The 21,957-nt window shown below is 41.7% G+C and overlaps 1 protein-coding gene and 1 long non-coding RNA gene across 4 annotated transcripts; one reads left to right on the top strand and one right to left on the bottom strand.

Moving 5' to 3' along the window:
• The first annotated feature begins 12 nt into the window (after positions 1-12).
• LOC108959658 lies at positions 13-2,497 on the top strand. The gene is made up of 4 exons (XR_005551032.1): positions 13-776; positions 1,588-1,834; positions 1,911-2,000; positions 2,275-2,497. It is a non-coding gene; the product is annotated as an uncharacterized LOC108959658 (long non-coding RNA).
• A 5,235-nt stretch (positions 2,498-7,732) lies between these two features.
• On the bottom strand, positions 7,733-14,543 carry LOC104445847 (CTP synthase). Of its 3 annotated transcripts, XM_039312946.1 has the most exons (24): positions 14,041-14,543; positions 13,720-13,868; positions 13,212-13,291; positions 12,805-12,891; positions 12,627-12,677; positions 12,417-12,534; positions 12,270-12,326; positions 12,110-12,174; positions 11,922-12,005; positions 11,755-11,805; positions 11,571-11,633; positions 11,434-11,480; positions 11,263-11,332; positions 11,110-11,172; positions 10,273-10,362; positions 10,157-10,195; positions 9,814-10,041; positions 9,636-9,721; positions 9,350-9,398; positions 9,196-9,276; positions 9,021-9,114; positions 8,474-8,556; positions 8,174-8,314; positions 7,733-8,014 (listed from the first exon to the last, which is right to left on the bottom strand). In XM_039312946.1, the coding sequence occupies exons 2-23, from the start codon at positions 13,835-13,837 to the stop codon at positions 8,216-8,218; spliced, it is 1,803 nt and encodes a 600-aa protein (XP_039168880.1). In that variant the 5' UTR covers positions 13,838-13,868; positions 14,041-14,543; the 3' UTR covers positions 7,733-8,014; positions 8,174-8,215. The 3 variants fall into 3 exon arrangements, with proteins under 3 accessions (XP_039168880.1, XP_039168879.1, XP_018730648.2); XM_039312945.1 differs by having other exon boundaries at positions 7,733-8,314; positions 14,041-14,540; XM_018875103.2 differs by lacking the exons at positions 7,733-8,014; positions 8,174-8,314 and having other exon boundaries at positions 8,324-8,556; positions 11,263-11,329; positions 14,041-14,536.
• Positions 14,544-21,957: the final 7,414 nt, after the last annotated feature.

The following is a 21,957-nucleotide window of genomic DNA, read 5'->3' as shown; positions in this document are numbered from 1 at the left end:
TCCGCGCATCCCACCTCCTCCGCCTCCTTCTCCGGCTCCGGACCTCCGCCTCGGCCTGCGCCTGCCCAAAAGCGTCGCTGGCCATCTGCCTCTATCATCTCGGTCTCGTTCCCGAGCGGCACCAGGCTCCCCGCCGCTGACCGGGCGTTGTCCCTGACGCTGGCCCGCTCGGTCGCGAGGGAGATCTCGGCGGACTTGGGCGGGGTCGACGGCGCGGCGAAGAAGGAGAGGCCTGCTGCATTTTCTCTCTCTTTTTTTCAATGGAGCGCGCGCTATTTCTTCCCGCTTCTGCCTCTCTCTTCCTCAAGCACTCCTCTCCTCTCTGTCCCGAGCCCTCTCACTCACTCCAAGCGCCCCTTCTTCCTCTGTCTCGAGCCCTCTCACTCACCCTAAGCGCTTCCCTCCTCGCCTCTGTCCTCGTCGCCGTCATCGACTTTCCAGCCGCGGCTCCAGAAATCGCCGGCTGCCGACTGGCCTCTCGAACTTCTTTGTCTTTTACTCCTTATTCGGTCCCGATTTCGGGCTCGAGTACGTAGCCAAGGATTTTGAAGGAAAAGGGGTTTGCGAGGCTAGATATACTGGTGGCGGACGGCGAGAGCACGATCGACCTGAGTCGTTACTCTTTGCTCGGTGATTTCAGGCTCGACGTCGAAGCAGAGAAGGAGGAAGAACAAGAACGAGATGAAGGAGAAGAAGGAGAAGATGGGTCCTTGCTTTTCTACTTCTGGGTTTATCTCTTGAAGTCCGCCACTTTCCCTTGTACCATTTTCCGTCAGGTAGAGGAAAGCCGCCGTTTTTCCATCTTTTTTTCGTCCCTTTTTGGTTCGTTGGTTTTTGATTAGAGGGACGGTGTTCGTTTCTCAATTCTGTGAATTTTTTTATGTTTGGAGAGGTTAGGTGTTATGAGTTGCTTGTTTGGCGGTTGTTTTAGCGATTGATCACTCACCGGTTGTTGGATTTTGTGATTTGGAGGGATGCTTGGCATTGATTTGGATCGATCACCGTTGCTCAGCTCTCGGGTTGTGTCTGTCAGTCTCGATTTATGGCTATAGCTGAGCGCATTAATGTCTGTCATGTTTACTACTTATTGGTTCGAGCCGTCGAGTTGAAGCAAGTTGTTACTGAACATTTTATCTGTCTGTTTTACCTTTAACCAATCATTTTCAGATGTAATTGGAATTGTATGAATGGTGCATGATCTTCAAATATATAAAAGTAAGGCGTATTGGATGGATATTCAAATGGCACGTAGAACTGTTGCACTTTCAATGTGGCTGAAAAGAACAAGCTTTTATAGAGTACAGACATGGAGTATGATTCTATTCATATTCATTGGAGTGCCTGTGATCAACTAATTGCATGCGTTATTTGGAGGATCTTGGACAAGAATTGTTGTCTTCAAAATTTCATGTAAGTCTATGTCTCATTGTTGGTCTGATGAAAGAGAGAGTAGAATTTTAGATTGCATAAATGGTGTTCAACCAAAAGTCTCTTGTCAATCTTATGATGTCATTGTCTTTCCTAGGTTTCTTATTCTCAGGGCCTTTTTCCCTTTGTAAATTGCTCAAAGTTCTATCTTCATGGTAGGTCTCAAGTGAACTTTTACGGCTTCACAACTTTTACGGCTTCACATTGACGGGGAAGTGGTGGATGAGAAGCCCCTAAGTGCCTCAAAAGATGGAGAATCTAGGCCTTTAAGGAAAATATTTGAGAATCTAGGCCTTTAAGGAAAATAAGTTTGGTTAGTACCAGTGGAACTGATGATGGCATAAAAGGTTATTTATACAGTCCAAAGGTCTTGCACCCTTCTTCATCCATTGAGGATCATTATAAGGTACCTTCTGTCGAGTTTGTTTGACCTTATTCATGTGGATATGATTTCTTTAATGAATATTTTCCTGTAATGCCAGGACTCACCTGTACACTTAGCTATTGACAATTCATCTGCTTCTGACATAGAAGAAGGTAGTGATGGTATCTGGAGTACTGTGGGTGGAAAGGTAAGTCGTTGTATCTTCCTTTTAATCCTATCACCACTACATTTTTATTTTTTTTGACAAAATCTGAGTGTCACCTCCAGTGTTAAGCATTTGTCATTGAACTGCCTTGACGAAGTTGAATCTTTTTTCTGTGACATCAGGAAGCGATATTTCTATGTTAATAGCTTCCGACTTTTTTTGTTGTTTTTCTTTCAATAGAAAAAAGTTGGCTCTAAAGCTTGCTTCTGTCTTGTGAAGTTCTCTCTTGATCTGACACGATCTAAATGTTGATCAGGCTAAGGATAGTTTCGGGACTCGCCCAGACGTGATATTGAAGAATATTGAAACTGCAGAGAAACTTTTTTCAGATTCTGAACGTACTAAAATGCGAAATTCAAATTCCAAGAGTATGCCAAGTGTTGGAAAAGCAGTTCCAGATTCTTTCACATTTAGTTACTGCTTGGCAGGCCCACATGAGAGGGCTCTTCTGCTGAAGAAGTTTGCAGCATCTGCTTCAGATGAAGAAGTTTGCAGCATCTGCTTCAGATGAAGAAGTTTTGGAACTTGCGAATCAAGTCTCCTTGTACACTGGATGCTCCCATCATTGGTAAGTTCCTATCTCTTTAGTCATTTCTATTGGGATGCTGACAGAGACTATACTTACCATTTTTCCTTATGTGCACGATAGTCTATTTGTCTGAAATGATCGTGCTTATAAGTGGTGGAGAACACTTGTCTTCCCAAAGCCATCCACAAGCTGGCTAAGTACTAGTCTTCCCACATGTACTTTCTTGTTGCCAATTGACCAACTATGTTCAAACCTGAAATCGATAGTTCTTATTAATGCATGATACAGACCTTCTTCTCTGAGCACTTAATGGTAATGATATTGCTTATTGGCGGCTAGGTAGTTTTCCCACCTGCCATAGTTTACTAACCTCCCCTTTTGTCACTGCCACACTTTCAATAGAAGTGTACGTGAACCTTGTGCGTCCATAACACTTACTTTTATTTTTAGGAACCAAATTGAACCTTGTACGTGAACCTTGTTCTTATTAATGCATGATACAGTGGGCACTTTTCTCTCTTCAGATCGCGATAGCAATAATCATCATACTGTATTTGTGGTGTCTGCTAGGGAACAAAGTATGCACCCCAAGCCAGCCCTCTCCGTGAGTCTTTCGTGAATCCGCAGGCACTGGTCACAGGTGGGTCGATCCCCTGTAGACAAGCCTCTGTACAAGTATCTGGCAAGCAACGAGAGGATCAAATTAATGAGGTAGGTTCTGGTTTTGCAGATATGCTGTACGTGGGAAAAGAAGAAGGCATTAACGAACGAAACGTAGCACACACGAACTACAACAGCGATAGCATTTGCACACTGAATTCTCTTACTACTCACTAGAGAAGGAATGCATGTTTAACTCCATCAAACGCCTTAACAATAACAGTAATCCAAGCAAGATGGTAACGATCAGATGAGGAATGAATAATACATGGGGAAACTCTGCTCTCCTCGAATCAGTCTTATTGGCCAGCCAAACAACAAAATCAACTGGTCAATAAATATATCTACCTTTAATCTCAGTTAACCATGGTAAAATTAGAAGACGATGCTCAATTTGCTGGTCATGAGACCATAGTTGCATGATGAGCCTGAAGGTCAAAGTAAAATACATGTTAAGCGTACATACATAAGGCAAACAACAGATGCCATCAAATCCCATCTACTTAATGACCAGTCCTAAATGACGATGTTCACAGCCGTAAGAACATTCAAGTACTTTGACAATGACCTCAAGACAATTTTTGTTGTATACCATCTTGTCAGTTTAGACTAACTCAAGTACCAATAGCGATAAAGAAACATCCCCAGAGCATTTGCATATAATTCTTCAAGGAGAGTTAGATAATGCTCTAAGCCAGTCTTAAGCATTGACAAGCCAATAAGTGATATTTGCAGTATCCATAGAATAAGATAGGTTTCGAGTGCTGATGAAAAGAAGGAACATGTTCTCCAACCAGAAAGAAAAGTATCGTGCTATCAAACGCAATTTATCTGGTCAAGTGACACTGTTATGGACAGGAAGGAATTTTAAATACATTACTGCAGGGAGACTGGGGAAAACAGCATGCAATTGTCTTGTATGATCATTATATGCCAAAATTCAGTGAGTGAGAAGAACACACGAGACGAATGAACATGGTACTACTTTTTTTCTGGTTGAGTTGTGAAGACTATGGCAAGCCAATAGAGTATGGCACCTTGGTGAAAATGGAATCTAAACCAGAATCCTGCAGAAACAAAATTATTCTACTCCTGCGCACCGGCCTTGAGATCAAGCTAACCCCAAAAGTTGTCAATTTAATTCCTCTCTCCTTCCAATCACTCAAAACAAAAATACCATTAGATCAACCTACTCAGAAGTCTCAGGGATTTGATCTAGAAAGGAGATCTTTTAGGACTAGATTGCATGACTAGATTTTGGCACTCAATACAACCAACAAAGAAACAACCAATAAGGACTTTGTCAATAAAATTGATGAAATGCCTTGTCTAGAATTCAGGGAAAGCTACACGTCATCATAGTTTTAAGACGATCTAAACCAGGAGTTGCTTCTGCTACTCTAGATCCACCACCACCCCAAGTATTAACACATATAACCCCAGGACAGGAGCAACTATCATTGAGCATATCTTACCATCTATTCCAAATTGACAACCTTACCTGCCCTGCTTTATCCTCTCTAGTCTATCATTCTTATCCTTCGTTTAGAAGGCAAGGATGGGATGAAAATGGAAAGAAAATTTAAATTTTTGTCCTCTCTGCGCCAAAGTTTCAAACTTTACCCCAATTTTCCTTCCCCTCCCCTCCTTCCCAAACAAAGCATTGGTACCGATCCTTGGGAAGAGGCAACTAGTATGCCTAATACAAATCATATTGTAGCAATAAAGAAAGTCTAGCTTAGTCTGAGCATAGCCTCTAAAAGGGTTCTTCTTTGGGAATAGGAATCCCTATACACTCTAACTTGACTGCCTTGCATAGTTTAACAAGGTTTGTTCCTTCAAAAAATGGGGTGTCAACAAATAAGTAGAGCAATCACGAGCAATCACAAGTAGCATAATTCAGTGAATTCACAATACAACAACACAAACATTTTAACAATGCCTTAAATAGATAGACTATGATCAGCCAAAGCATACAATTAATAGTAGTTACTGGCGCAACCTATTCTTCATAAGCAAAATTGAGAAACTGATAACCTAAACCAAAGTAGTAGGCTATTCCTTAGCAAAGTTATGGTCAAATTTCATAAATGGTAATTCTTCCAAGATCACTTCATTAGTTTGAGTTATTCTCACCCAATTATTTGTAGGTTTGAACACCAGAAATAAGAAAATGAATATCAAACTAAGTCGTTGGGGAAAAAAAACGTTAAGTCTTCAGAGATCCTAACGTGCCAACCCTGATGACACAGATAAACCAATGAACTGAAGAGACAGTTTGCTGTTTCTAGTCATTACATCACCATGAATTCTTTATCTTTATTAAATATCTCTACCAAAAGCTGCAGCCACAACAAACAGCTCAATAATTAAGCCCTTCACAACCGATAATCATTAGGCATAATCGTCACTACCCAATGAGCCCATGATCCTTATGTTAATCTGTATCAAGGGACTACAGGAGTACTCAAATGTCCCATTGAAAGAACAAGACAGTTGAGTGAAAAGATTAAGCCCTTCACAAACCCTCCACACACACAGTGGCATTTCGGCATTAATATCACTTGTGCCTTCAAGCGCTACAAACTTAATGGAAACAAGAAAACCATCCCCTGTGCCTTAAATTGCTACCATCACTCCAAACATTTCAATTCCACGGTAAAGATTACTAAGCAAACACGAAGCAATAAATCCAAACAAGCATCGACAGCGAACAGGTACAGAAAACAGGGAAAAGACAGCGCAACACTCACTTCATGAGGATGTCGTAGTTCTCCGGATTCAGGGAAGAGAACAGGGCGTCCAGATCCTTTATCACCATTATCGCTCTGTGCACCACTATCCAGTTCGCCGACTGCAAAGACCGCGACTTCACCACCTGGAAAGATCTACTAATACAAGCAGCAAACACCCACAAAAAAAAAGGGCGAACCTTGCATCACGAGAAAGCTACAGAACATAATTAACTTCACAACACGCAAGAAACTAAAACTCCCTAAAAGAAATTCAATTTCTGGAATCGAAAACAACCCGCTTCGATAACGCCAGATAAATCTAATTTAGTTCTAGCACATAACCAGCAAAGCTCACAATCAACCTAGCCTTCAAAATGCATCGGCGATTATACTCCGGTAGTTACCTTTGACAGCGAGAGGTCCGAGAACAAGCAACAGCAAAGGAGAACCGTGATACATGGAACCTATGGAAGGGATCAAAGCAGCAAACAGCGACACACCAGTAGGCAAACAAGCAGCTTCCTTCCTACAGAGATCGAACAGAGCCGAACCTGCGTAGGGAGACATCACCGACTGACGAGTAGCCTTCGCCAACTGCAGGCGGCACAAACAAGAAAAACCATAAATCGTATCAGAAAATGGACCTCCAAGATTTCAAGGGAGGAGGGGGCAGGGGATTGGGGATCGGGGATCGGGAATCGATCGACGGAGCGAAAAGAGGTGGTGTTACAGCGGCGAATGCTGGTGAGAGGGCCGGCGACCTCGGGGCGGGTAGACAGGCGGAGGTTCCTGGGGAGGTAGACGAGGGCGAGCCGGAACGCGACCGACGCGACGACCCATGTCCAGAACCCCGAGCGCGCGCGCTTCTGCTTCTTCGTCTCCGTCTTCTGCTTCGTCGTTTCTCTCTCCTCCATTTTCACTGTCGTGGTTCGACGCGTTGGCGTCGGGCGCGTAGGTGGAGGCGGAGTAGACGGGGGCGACGGACTCCGACGCCGACGGAGGCAACCGGCGGAGGGGCATCGGCGTCGGGGTTTGTTGGAAGAGGCGCGACTTCGAGGACGAAAGAGAGAGAGAGGGGACTAGAGGTCGCGAGAGGGAGGCGGAGGGGCGTTGGCGTCAGAGTCGGGTTCAGGGGAGGAGGCGGAGGCTGCGTCGGCGTCGGCGTCGGACGACTTCGCGGAGGGGAGAGAGAGAGAGCAGAGCGGACGTCGCGAGAGGGAGGAGGAGGAGAGAAAGTGAGAGAGAGAGAAAATTGCGGAAAATTCAATCCAGGAGAGAGAAATATTTTGGGCGGGAGTCGTGACCTGTCTTTTCTTCTGCAGCGAGCCGAGCCCGCCCCTCCATTTTCCAACGGGTCCCACATAACGTGTGTCGATCTCTGAGTGGTTTGTGCGCGCCAGGTCAGCAGATGACGTGGCGCGCACGAACCACTGAATATTCTCTCATCGATGACGGGCAGTTTCTAGGCATTGCAACAGATGCCAAAAGCAGCACCATGGGATATTGCAAGTTAACTTCTTTAGCGCCATGAGCGTTATATGAACCATAGGACCTTCCTTTGTGGATAGGGTGGTTGCAGGAAATGGCGCAGAACAGATGCAAATGGCGATGAATTAAATTCTATGCTGGACCAATTTATTCTGAAATTACAGCAGCTTGCTTTCTCATGGCACTTATGCAGTCTTACATTTTATAACTGGTTCTTCTGTTAATCTCGCACTGAGTACTTGTTTTTCCTTGAACCGTCACGCTACAACAACACATAAATCAGTGAACAACTTAGATCAAACTTTGGCAAATGCACGACACGATCATATTGCTCTGAGAAAGAAACTAGATATAGTCAAGTTTGAGTGCCGAGGGTATACTCAGACTAGTCCCGACAAACCACCTCAATACAGACATACAATAATGACGAACAAGAGTCTCTCCCCGTAAAAAAGACCGGGCCCGGCTCTGTTCTCTAGTGGGGCTCTCTGGGAAGCCATCAAAGCCTGCTCGTGATCCAAAATCTCTGTACAGACCCCTCTACAATCTACTCGAAAATTGTCAATCTAGCTCACCAAACACACCAGATGGAAAGATCTTGCCGTGGGTGACACCAATGTCTCAAATCACAAGTGCACGCCATTGCAAATCTTGTAAACGCCATACAAGCCACCATTACTAGCCTTGCCATTCGGGAATACTTTACTTGGCAAGTGACCGTTGATGTGATAAGTAGGTGACACCAGAAGGAAAGATCTTGCCGTGGGTGACACCAATGTCTCAAATCACAAGTGCACGCCATTGCAAATCTTGTAAACGCCATACAAGCCACCATTACTAGCCTTGCCATTCGGGAATACTTTACTTGGCAAGTGACCGTTGATGTGATAAGTAGGTGACACCAGAAGGAAAGATCTTGCCGTGGGTGACACCAATGTCTCAAATCACAAGTGCACGCCATTGCAAATCTTGTAAACGCCATACAAGCCACCATTACTAGCCTTGCCATTCGCGAATACTTTACTTGGCAAGTGACCGTTGATGTGATAAGTAGGTGAGACCTTTTCCTGGCCACCGCAGTGTTGTGGAACGACTTCCAACTCTCTACACGATGCTGCCACAAACCCTATATTTGACATAACAGAGTATTAATTGCATATTTCATATACTTGAGTGACGCACAAGCACAACCCAGATCATAAATTTGCATTTCTTTCCACTTCTTTACTCTTCAGAATTTGAGCCAACTAGAGCCCTTCTTATTTTGAATATTGAGGTAAATCTCACCCCCCTAATTGTCATCGACAATCTTAACCAACTAAAAAACCCTAATTTTTCAGAAAAGGTACTCAGCCCCCTTTGCAATTATGATAAGAAAGGCCCGGGTAACTAGTTCCATAATCAAACTCTTTTTTTGCAGGGTAGAAGATAGACTTTAACACACTGTACATAGAGAGGAACAAAGAAATTTCTAAGATAGGGATTAGGATAGTATGTTTCACTTGAATTCAACAAAAGATCCACGCAACAAAAAGGGCAATGAAAGAAAATCAACTTCGAATGACCATTTTGGAGTAGGAAGAGGAATACCCAAAAATAAAGGCGAAGGCTTCCCAGGCCTCGATTTGAATTCAGGATGAAATTGAACTCCAACAAAATATGGATGGCCAGGCAGTTCAACAATCTGTAGCATCACCAAAAAATTGTTGAGTCAGCTATGGTAAAGACATTTGAACACGGCTGATTATTCCGCAACAGTAATTACCTCCATCCGCCGACCGGTTTCATCCTTGCCAGGGAAAGAAAGGCCACGACTCTCAAGTTGAGCGACCATTTCAGGATTTACCTGCAGGAGAATCGAAGTCACTTTTTGCCAAAAAAACTTCTGAAGGTAAAGCACATGTTTCCTCGTGACCCACCTCATATCTATGACGATGTCTCTCATCGATGTATCTTGGATTCCCATATCTACAAAGGATACAGCAGATACGTTAGCCGATTATCAGAGCAACCACCAAATTAACTCCCCCAAACACTCCCCAACCTCTCTCACGTGCTCCTGGACATCTCTATAGACAAATTTCTTGGAATGTACTATTTAACACTCCCCAGCAAAATCATGCAGAAGCATACGCCTTCCCAACATATAGCTTTACATCTAACAGGTTGTCTAAGAAGAATGTTATTTCTACTGTTGACACGTACAGTTTCGCAGACACGGATTCCAGTGACTGAAAATATGTCCTCCTAGATCCAAGACGCATGGTTCCTCCCATGTGGGTTTTAGAGCCCTGTAAGATGTTACATCGTAAGGATCCATACTGACAAGAAAAGGAAGCCTCTCAAAAGTTCAAATTTCAACCGAATAGCACAATTGTATAACCTCAGGCATGAATATCACGCAGGGATTCCTGGTATTAGGATCAAATTCAGTACTATTAGCATCCTGCAAACCAAGAACAGATCGTGCGAACTCAATAACAGCAATCTGCATTCCCAGACAAATCCCAAGGTAAGGGACTCTCTTTTCTCGGGCATATTTTGCAGCAAGAATCTTCCCTTGCACTCCTCTGTCACCAAAACCTCCAGGAACTAGAACACCATTTGCACCCTGAAGAAAAATTACAGTGACAAGTCAGAAGTGGCCAAAACGAAAGGGGGATCCAAGTACGGAATGCATTAGTAGATTGACATTCCAGGACCATCAAAGCCTGGGACAAACCAACCTTCAATTTTTTCCACGCAGCCTTGCAAGCTTCTGGGTTCTGCAATTAGTGTCATTCAACTGGTTAACAAGAGAAATGATAAAGGCACAAAAGAAAGACCAGAACTAAGAGATAACCTCTTTAGCTGTCACATTTTCAAGGTCACAAGCTGGAACCCAGTCCACAACAAGTTTTTTACGGCAACGAACAGAAGCATGCAAGAGGGCCTGCAAAAGGCACATTACATACTTAAGGTAACGGGACATTGGTTCTCAAAAGAACTATAGAATAGAACAGCTAGAAGGTTTTTAAACCTTGATTCTTAAGCAAAAGAATCACATGAATGAAAGCAAAACGAAGTTTATGCACAACACCACCACCACCACAACAACAACAAGTAGAAAAAGAAGACTCAACCGGTTTGTGAAATCATTTTAAGCACATATTACCGCAGGAAACTGGGCAAGGTAATATTTCTGAATGCCACCTTGTAAGAATCTTTTCGATTGAAAAAGAAGGCTAGTGTTGACAAAAGGCATGAATCGCGATACACTGAGTTTAATTTCAAGTTAAAAATAAACTAGTACGCACCTCTGGTTACCCTTTTAGAAACCAAAAAATAGTAGTACATGTTCTAAGATCTTGAACTTAGACAAGAAAGATTAACCAGGATGTTAGGCAACGAATGTTTCTGGACCTCGGGTAAATGTCAGCGGCTGACTACTGATAAATTAAATCAATTGAAAAGTCACATGAAATTATGTTATGCTGTCCAATATAATTGATAGATGATGATCTCAATCTAATTGGCTTGTGGGAAGCTCATGAGGTCATGGAACATAAAATCCATTAGAAATGTAGATAAATCACTAGCATGACACAAGCAAAAAGCTCATACATAACTATTTTATAAGTACAATAGCAGCAGTGAAATCCTAGAAACTTAAATTAAGCATCAGAAAGAGCTAACACACCTTAACTACAGAAAGATACGAATCGGAGTGCTCTGTGTATTTCCCAACCATAGCAATTCTGACCTGCAGATTAGTTTATATGATAGGATAAGAATGTTTTTAAAGTTGAACAATGAAAGGAGATCAAACATAGTAAAATCGCTCATAACCCACAGGCTCACGCAATTCGTCACAAAGTTCAGCTCTAGAACTCCACTCTTCTAAAACAGGTTCCTGAGCCCCACTGCACAAAAGAGGTTTATATCATTTTACATTGCAACAGAGTCAATACATAAGTAGATCACATGGAAAATTGGCAGTGAGGGATAAGACAAGGTGACAAACCTTGGAAGGTTCAGCACTTTCAAGATTGCCTCGTGAGCCTTCTGATCCTAATTCAAATACAAAAACACATTATTTTCATTGTAACCAGTTTCTTGAATAACCTAGCATTTAACATCGTATACAAGTAGAACACATACTTTTAGAAGTAAAGGGATGTGCCAGATGTTTGATACGTCATGAACATCGATGATGTTTTCAACCTGGAGAACAAAAATGAAGTAATTAGTACCTGAAGAAACCACATCAGCGAACTTAGCTAATTTACAAAGAGAGAATCCTCTCCAGATATTTGAGTATGCAGACTCAAATTTTCCTTCATACCGGAACATGGCAAAATTGTGAGAGTTTGGCCTTTATATTCTCATCAAGTGCCTGCACATGACATACACTCCTGTCAAGTGGATCCGGCAAACATGATCTACACACATACACATAGAGAGAGAGAGAGAGAGAGAGAGAGAGAGAGAGAGAGAGAGAGAGAGAGAGACCATCGTACTGCGACAAGCTAAGATGTTGGGCGTCAACCCTAGGCCTCTTAGTCCTCTCACACTATGCTGGGTGGGCTTTGTTTTCTGAACATGAATCGAAAGTTCAGTTAAGGCTGCCAGACCTTATCAGCGTTTTTTTTTTTTTCCCAAGAAAGAAAGAACAAAGAGGGAGTTTCTTGAGTCATTACCGGTTCACCAACAACATTTAAAACTGGCACAAGACTGACATGAATCAGGCAAAAGTTTCCAGCACCTAAATGAGGAGAATCAACCAGTCATTCCATCAACATAAAATCCAGGATCCAAGACAAGAAGAAGAAAATATGCAGCCGCAGAAAATGTCCTTACCGACACGATATGAAAATTGTCCGAGAGCCTCGATAAATGGCATAGACTCAATATCTCCTGCATTTGATAGTCCGGTACAATGTCAACTTTTCTTTAACTAATAAACAGGATGCTAATGCTGGTCTTGTGAATGTAACCGCTACTGACCTATGGTTCCACCCAATTCAATGACACATACATCAGCTGGACCGTCCTTTCCGTCAACGGGGATCACTGCCACACTCTCAATCCACTCTTGAATGGCATCTGTAATATGAGGCACGACCTACATTCCGAAAAATACAAGTGTAAGATATAGAAGCAGCACGCATAAGGCTTCTTTCGAGGTCCTATGACTGAAAAACAGTAGCAAACAACCTGAACAGTCTTCCCCAGATAATCTCCCCTTCTCTCTCTGTCAATTACTTTCTGCCGTGCATCAAAGGGGAGAAAAAAAAGGTCTTGAGTAACTGGGCGTCATAATGGGTAATTAATTGTAAGAAGTTCTAGCAGAAATTACGAAGTAGAAGGAATATAAGCATCTGTATGCACTTGCCTGGTAAATTTTCCCGGTGGTGATATTATTGTCGCGGGTCAACTTGATATTCAGAAACCTCTCATAATTTCCAAGGTCCAGGTCCACCTTTGAAAACCAAAACAGATAAAAGCAGAGAATCATTTCAGCTATGACCAACCTGAATCAATCCTGTTTATTTTTAGTACGGATTTTTAAATTCTTGGTCTGTAGTTTTTCCCCTTACTGTGCTGCTGAAAGATCACTTGAAAGTCACGGAAAATTGGTGGATTTCCTTTTATGTTTTTCCCCCTCCCAAGTGTAAAACATGTGATTGGAGACTCACAATTCTATGCGTCAGGAGAGAAAGGAAATTCCTACTAGCCCAGTTATTAATTATAGCCTGATCTCTTTTTGATAGCAGGTTGCTGAAAAAATTTCATTCCTACCTCACCACCATCATCCAAGACAAAAACTTCTCCATGCTCGAAAGGGGACATAGTCCCAGCATCAGTATTGAGGTATGGATCTGCATCAAGAAGGCACTATTCAGCTGCTGCAGTGATGCCAGTGAAACAAACAAGAAGAAGAGGTGATGAGAGGTGATTCGAAGGAGTCATCGACCCCTCCAAGCCAAATGTTTCATCACAGGATGTGCAATTCAAAAGGCACAGGGACCACCTCCGAATTCTAAAGCCCATATCTTTCTGGAGTTTTCAAGAAAAATAATCCTCCTTTGAGGAAGCATGAATGGAAAAAGAAAAAGAAAACGCTCGGGAAAGTTGCTAAAGCAGCCAAAATTGAAGCTGACACTCCGAGTCATTCACAAATGAATGCAAACGTTCGAACACTGACTTTCACAAAGGAAATGACCAGGAGATCTAACGCGAACTCAACTCGCCAGACGAGTTTCGAAGCATCTGCGAGAGAGGGAGGGATGGGATAGGATGTCGTTACCAATCTTAATGGAAGTGACACGAAGTCCGCAGGCCTTGAGAAGCACGCCGATACTGCTGGCGGTCACGCCTTTTCCGAGGCCGCTCACCACTCCTCCAGTGACCAGCACGTACTTCATCTCTTCCTTCTCTCTCTCTCTCTCTATATCTCTACACCCAACAACACACACGTCTGTCAGAGAGGCGAGGCCCCAAAAACAAGGACCAACCCTTCTCTCCTTACTTGCATCTCTCTCCCTTCATGCTGGTCAGCCAGCAACAGGCCGTGTAATGAGAGGAGAGAGGGAGCTCAAGAGCTAAACGAAGGTGTGCGGAAGGAAACCTTTTAAGTTGAGTTCCGGAGACGAAAGCTGCGAGCTTGACACCCGGAAAGACTTTCCCACCAGCAAATATATCCGTCTCTGTCTCTCTCTGTCTCTCTGTTTCTCTGTTTCTGGGCTGTTATCACAGTGTGCCGAAGACGTTCGGAAGGTTGGAGAAAAAGCAGGGAAAGGAAGGGAAGGGAAGGTAAGGAAGTGGATCAAGCTGTGCAAGACCAAAGGAGCGTGCAAAAGGGTGGAGAGATCAAATCAAATCAAATATCAAGAAGACCAAAAACGCAAAGCTTTTGTGTTACACGCCTGAGGAAGGGAGGGAGGGAGAAAGGGAAGGAAGGATGGACGGGAAAAGATGAAAGGGATGTATGATGCCCTTGTGCTCTTCTAGTTTCTGAGGATGATGAAGGCCACTGCTCTGCCTGCCTCCTCCTCCTCTGCCTTGGCGGCTTTTTATATGCAAACATGGCTTTCGTCATCCCTAATCCAAAGATCTTTGCCAGTCTATTTTCAAATCAAAACAAAAACTTTTTAATCTTTTATGTGGGTTTTCCCTCCCTCGCTTTTCCTCGCTTGAACGAATAAGAGATATGGTATTCTATTTATGATGTGATTAAACCAATGCCCCACTTTAAGCCTGCGGATCCCTCTCGTCGTTTACCAACTGCAGGCCTGTGACTCTGCAGAGCGGGCATCAGCTCCAATGACCTCACCCCGCACACCCCACTCTCTCTCTCTCTCTCTCCCTCCCTCCTTATTACCATCCATCTTACCTCTTCACTGCCTTAATTATTCGTAACAATGTTCAATTTGAATCGTAATTACTCAATGTCATTAATTATGCAAAAACTCAAGAATGATGGGTCCATCACTGAGATCATAAAAATCAAAACTTTCCCGCGTCCTTCAGACAACAAAAGGCGAAGAAGAACTATTCCACTCAAAATGCACCATGTTTTGGTTTGTATTACAGATGAATAGTCATTCAAGATAATTGGGTACACACAAGTTTTTCTCTTAAAGTCCGTGATGCTGACCTTGTTCCCAAAGTTCCCTCTCAAGCCTCCGGCATAGTAGTGACCCACCCTTAGAAGGACCAACGACTATTGGTCCGGCCTCGTGGTAACTTCGTCGTACTTTACATCCCCTTCCAAAAGAATTCTAAGTAGCTGATCATAATTTTCTAACGAATGACACGTTCTTCATCTTTTTTCCCATGTTCTCAACTTTATTGAGACGTGTTCATGGGTTTGACCCGAAAAGGACGATGGAGAAAAGTAAGCATGGTAGAATTTGGAGGTATGCACATGTCTTTTGATAGTACCAGACCCAAAGTGCCCGACAGAGAATTTTCTGAATTCCACACCTTTATTTTGGGTGGGGATTTTGAGAGGTAAGAATTTCGAAAAATGGGGAGCATCAAAAAAATCGGAGTGCACCGAGAGCCACGGTGGCGTTGTCTAACGAGGAAGGAAGGGATATTCGTGACGACAAAATCCAAAATCAAGATAACGCTCTCCCCTTCTTCGCACTTTCCGAAAGCGCTACCGAGATGGAAAAAAAGGGGGTGGGAAAACAAAGAAGGACGTGGAAAATGCGGTCAAAGCTCGTGAGAAAAGGACATGGCGTTTCGGATAAAGAGAAATTCCTCCCCCACCCCAACCAAAAAAAGGAGGAATTTAAAAAAGAGAAAGTGGTGGGATAGGAGATAAAGGGATAATCCTATTATTTTCGACAAGGGAGAAAGAAAAGCGTGGTGGCAAGTGGCAACCAACCGAAAAAAGAGTCGGCCAAGGAGAAGGAGAATCCTTTTATGTCAAGGAAACTAAACTAACGAGTAACGACCACCCAACAACGTCGACTCTCTCTCTCTCTCTCTCTCGATCCCCCACTCCTTAATCCAACGTTTTCAAAAAGGTGTCCCTCCTTTCCCATTGTCCCCCTCTTCCTCTTTTCTCTCTTTTAGACCCCCATCTCAGCGAAGTCTTCATTCTGTATTCTTTCCCACCAACCGTTCAAATTCCACCACGGTCAAGCCGTCCATCCCATCCCACCGACCTTTGTGTCGGGAGTGTGCAGTCAAAAACCGATACTCTTGAAATTACTCAGAGAAAATTCAAGTTCGAGCCTGTTAACATGTTCATTTAAATCCACCGGTATATATTAATCGTTTAACAGCACACCAATTTCCCAATCAATATGAAACTTTACTTAACACATCTCACACGTGTATCATAACAGAAATCTGATACTTTGAAATTATTAAGAGAGAGGTTAAATCCCATCAACATACCCAGTTGGATTCACCTTAACTCAAAAACCTAAGTTAACGAGTTATGAGTCAACTTTGATATATTTAACACCGCACCAATTTTTCGATATGAGATTTTCTATGATATAACTTGCACTTGTATCCTAACACTTTGACCCTCCATGTCAAGTAAAATCTTCCTTCCTCATCATCGTTTATCTCCCGGTTCAATGTTGCGTACTAGAATATGACCGGTCGCCTCGCCAAGATTTCCCTCGGGCCAACATGCAAGAGCAGTGTAGCAGAAGACGTTGCGTCAACGAGTATGCTTGTGGAGTACGTAGCGGGTTTCCGGGCGATACGTGCAGTTGGGAGAAAGGGGGGTGGGGTCCGGTCGTGAGGTCGCGCGACGTGCTGATGGGGACGATAGAGTTAAAAGTCGAAGGAAGGGCGGGGGGGGTAAAGAGCCCCACAGGAGATCGTCGATAATTGATCCTCGCGATCCTTTCTCCCAATGGTCGGTACAATGATCATTTCCTTTGGCCACGCAAAAAAGAAAAGGTGCTGGAGCAGCAGCCCATCGATTGCCCCTCCATTCGTGAGTACCACTCATGCTCCCCCCGGGGCCATCATACCGAAGATCAAATCAAAGGGGGGCCGACTCAGCATATCCTCCTCTCTCATCGCGACGCAGCTTCCCAATTAATCCGCCATAACCCAATCCACGGTCGACAGAATTAAGTAAAACACGTTGCACCGAGAAAACTTAGCCATGCATGCGGACTGGCCTCGACATTGTAATAATAGCAAACAGGCAGGATCTGTAGAAGCACGTTCCTTACAGTTGATGGTACTTGCCAAGGAGTGAGCTGGGCAGGATTTACTTGCGAAGGCTAACTATATCCATCATCATCTTGGAAGAAAAGAAAAAAAAAGGAAAAAGGAAACGTGCAGCGTTTGTAGATAGGACCTATAAAAATATGATGCGCGAAAGAGAGAGTAGGACTTTTGTGTACATTACAAAAGCAGAACATAGTATAATCAGTGGGTTCATCGAAATTCAATGGGGAGGGCCTGTCGACGAGGCAGGTTCCATGTTTTAATCGTCGCTCGTCAGCGAGGGAGCACGTCTTCGAGTACGATGGATGGGTCGGTCTCTCTCCCACTTTATCCGAATCGAAAATGGCTGGCTCCAATGCACGTGGCGCCACGCAAGCAGCCGATCCCCAGGACATCCGATGGTCTTCGGCTTCAAAAACTGGACGCTACGTAGATAACTCAACAGGTGGCCGGTTGGTAGGGGGATCGTATCATTTTCCCAAGTCGGAGAACAACGACTCGGTCTGAAGGCGACAAACGGAAAGCACCGGCCTAGAGCTTGCTAAAACGTATCGGCACGTCTTGGTTGGACTCGAGTGAAGAACTTCTTCGACACTTTGAAATTGTAATTATTTCGTACGTTGAGATGGATTGGTTTGGAAGGTTTTTCCTTCTTACTGTTTCCTCGATCTGTGAACCGCCTTGAAAAGCGAAGTTGCAGCGCTTCTCGGATGGACTCGGGGGTCTATTGCTACCTCCGCACCCATTTCTTATCTCTTCTTGTCAAGAATATTGTCTCGAGCTTGATCCGAGCTTAACCCCATAAAGATAATATAATCTAAATAGATATACTAATTTAAATAAGTCTTTTGTTTGGGAATTTATTTGTGTGTATACAAATTTGATAGGGTGGATTTTGATTTTTAGAATATGAAAGAAATCTGCACATTTCCTTAATTGGAAAGAAGTTGGAATCAATGAAGAAAGCTAATTGAATTTGGAAAAATGTTTACGTAACTGTTATTAATAACAAAATATTTTAGGTTACAAAAAATATAAAACAAATAAATATAAATTCCTGTGGGATTCGCTCTTTTGAGAATTTACTCTTTTTAAGAATTTACAACTCATAATATGTCATTATTCTAATAATAACCTAAAAGCTGTCATGTTAGTAATGCCCTTGAATTTGTTAAATGAACATACGTTAGGTTTTGTTTAGTCAACATTAGCTCATAATATCAAGTATAAAATAGTGAAAGAGAATATCACCGCGACTAATGAATGTTTTGTCGAACATGTACGAAAAGCCATTCAATTGAGATTGTCTTTCATGATAAGATACATGTTTTGATTCTATTATCTTCATTGCCTAATAATTAGAATACCATCATTATTGTAGTAAATAATTTATCCGGGTCAAGAATCTTGGCATTTGATGAAATTCGCAATTTGATTCTAAGTGATAACATTTGTATAAGAAAATTTGACAAACTTATTATCACTACTTTGATAGATGAAGATAGATGATGAATTAGTGCCCATATTAGCAAGAGTAGTACGAACTAGATAGACGTAGTCAGTTCATGACTAGTATTGTACTATGACTGATAGCATCGTTTGCTAGAATTGTGACAGGATTGACTATTTTAAAAGAAATTTCCTTAAGCTGAAGAATGAGAAGGATAACGGAATTAGTGTTTAGTTAGATGACGTCTAGGGTAGTGATACTCATGTCGTGTCCGGCATTGAGGATTCGTCTTACCATCCTCCCGCATCAAACTCAAGCATACGATGGCTAATACGGGCAACAAACGGAAGCCCTAACTTGTGTTCGCGGTTGCATGTCTACTCGAAGATGAATGAACGAACGATCTAGCACATGCACGAACTAGGTTTAAGGGCAAGGCGGCAGCAAGCAACCAAGAAACTCACGCTCACAATTTATCTCGAAAAAATGTATTTACATAAGGAGATTAACAGGATAACTTTTGATTGCAATAGTCGTCAAAAGGCGGCAAGGACGACGGCCAGCAGCCGACACCAAGTCCATCATTGTGATGACAAGGCACGCCAAGAAAAAATTCGCGAATACGCGGATGCAACGCGAGTCCCGCTTTATTATATCATGACGACCGCAGACGAAGCCTGACCTTTTCCTCCATCAGTGTCCTTTTTCCCGCCGAACAAACCGCCACAAAATACGAAGGGGAAAGGAAACAACATCGTGTATTTAAAAGAAAGGACGGAGGTCCGGCAGTGCGGTCGGCTGAGACACAGTGAAGTGACCCGTGAGTAATGTTGGGGGTGTCGCACGTTGTATCGATTTCCTCCTCCCGCCCTTTCATTTATGATTTTTGTTCTGTGGTGCCCGTAAGGTTGTGTCTCGGGATCTCGTAGGTCAGCCCCGTGACTGGCGGTTGGTAGTTTGAAGCAAAGATTAGATTTATACACCTCGAAATTTGTCATGCCAAGAAGCTAATATACAAATAGAAATTATTTCGTGGACCATAATCGGTGTAAAGAGCGTGAAATTCGCATCGATACTATGCAGCAATCTACGCATTGTGCGGGATGCCTTTGGGGAATATCTTATTTCGATGTCATTGAAAAAAATTAACCAACAAAATCGAGTGTTTTAGAAAGATGGTTGTACTTGTAAGTTCGTTCAATTCACGTAGACCAGGCGATTTAGGTATGTCCCCTAGCTAGCGGAGAGATAGATTTCGAGGGGAGCATTCATTTACGACGAGAAAGAGCGAAGAAAAACTTCTCCACTTGCTTAGATGGCGTCTAGGTGACCACTCACTTTGAGAGGAACAGTTGTAAGAACAGTTCTTTGAATGGAGACATGATGACGTCCATAACTATTTGATGTGCGATATTGTAATGATATGTATTGATAGTCTAGATCTGCTTTTCGATATGTGGAACTCTAAATGCTTCCCCCTTTTTTTGACTTTTTTGTCTATGTCCCATTAATTCTCAAGACACAAAGCCACCACTTGAATTGACATATAATCGATTGAAAGGGGATCCATTCCCTACAAATAAGCAGCATCTCTATGATTGTGCTACATTGCCAACAAATAAGAATCGTTCACGTGTATGATCTAATTCATTATTTTGTGAACAGATCATGTGCACGATACCAGAAAAAATTAACAATAAAATTATAAACTTAATATATTTATGTCAATTTAATTATAAATCTTTTAGATTATTCAAATTAATTGATTGAGAATGATATTTCTATTGGGATATGAGGATTCGGTAGTACTAATGACTTATGCTTTTTTAGCGCATAACTTCCTCTAGAGCCCATAGACCCACTCTTTAAATTAAATCATAAACCCTTCAACTGTACCAATTTAGTCATAACATTTTTACGATTTGTCAATTAATCATTGCAATCAATTTCGATCGTGAATAAGTGACATGATGGTCTAGTAAGCGTTTGTTGTTCTACACTACACAGTCAATAACGTAGAATGGCCAACACTGACGTAGATAAATTTTAAAATATTTTTTTATTCTTCAAAATTATACATGTCAGCGATTTTCAATAAAAAATGGTCGGATAACTAAATTGACAAATCATTAAAAGGTGTAAAACTAATTGGCAAATTAAAAAAAATTATTAGATTAAACTAGCACAATTAAAAATGTTTATGACTAAACTGTTAAATTGTTATAATGTTTATGATTAAATTAACCAAATTGAAATATTAGTGACTAAATTAGCACATGCACAATAGGTTTAGGACTTTTATATTAATTTTTCCTGCGGTGGTGATTTAATTATTGGCACCACCAAGTGCAAATAATTCCATATCATGAGAGATTTTGTTTAGAAGATTTGATTTTCGATGAAGATATGATAGTATTTTACAAATTTTTTATTTTTGATGCATGATGACAATTGCTCTCTTTAAGATAATATTTGGCCCGACTATTATTACTGTTAAGTTTAAAACAAATGTATCTCTAGATATACACCAAAATCACAGAAAAGCAATTATTCAATCTCCTTTCCGGAATTTCACTTTGAATATATTGTCAAACTTGCGTGAAAAAATACAAGAAAAGAGAGAATTGTGAATAAGAAAAAGTTGTTATGAATAATGTGTAATTTGGTCCTTTTTTAGTAATTTTGTCTATGTCCCATTAAATTCTCAAGACACGAATCCAACACTAAAATGACGCATAATTAATTGAAAGGTGATCCGTTCACTACTAATAAGCAGAATCATTATGATTGTGTTACGTTGCCAACAAATAAGAATTGTTCACGTGTATGGTCTAATTAATTATTTTGTGAATAGATCATGTGCACGATACTAGAAAAAATTACCAAAAAAATTATAGGCCTAATGCATTTGTATCAATTCAATCACAAACCTTTCAAATGATCAAAATTAGTTGGTTGAGAATATCCCATCCAATTATGATATCTTCATTGAGATCTAAGGATTCAATGACATTGATGCCCATACTTTTTTCAGCATAGAACTTCCTCTAGAGCCCATAGACCTACTACTTAAATTAAATCATAAACCCTTTTTTTGTCATAAATCATAAAACCTTTAATTGTATTGATTTATTTACAACATTTTGACGATTTGTCAATTAATCATTCCAACAAATTTTGATCGAAAATAACTTAACGTGAAGCGTTGGCTGTCCTACACTACATTTTGTTTAGAAATTGTGATTTCTAGTGACAAATGACATTATTTTATAATTTTTTGTTGTTTTGACGTGTGATGATGATTATTCTCTTTAAAATATTATTTGCCCCAACTATTATTATTGCTAAGTTTAAAACAAATATACCTCTAGATATACATCAAAA

The sequence above is a fragment of the Eucalyptus grandis genome, chromosome 5 (assembly GCF_016545825.1).
Source record: "Eucalyptus grandis isolate ANBG69807.140 chromosome 5, ASM1654582v1, whole genome shotgun sequence".
NCBI classification, from domain to species: Eukaryota; Viridiplantae; Streptophyta; class Magnoliopsida; order Myrtales; family Myrtaceae; genus Eucalyptus; species Eucalyptus grandis.
Note: the sequence above shows the minus strand (reverse complement) of the source record. Positions and strands in the feature narration are given on the sequence as shown.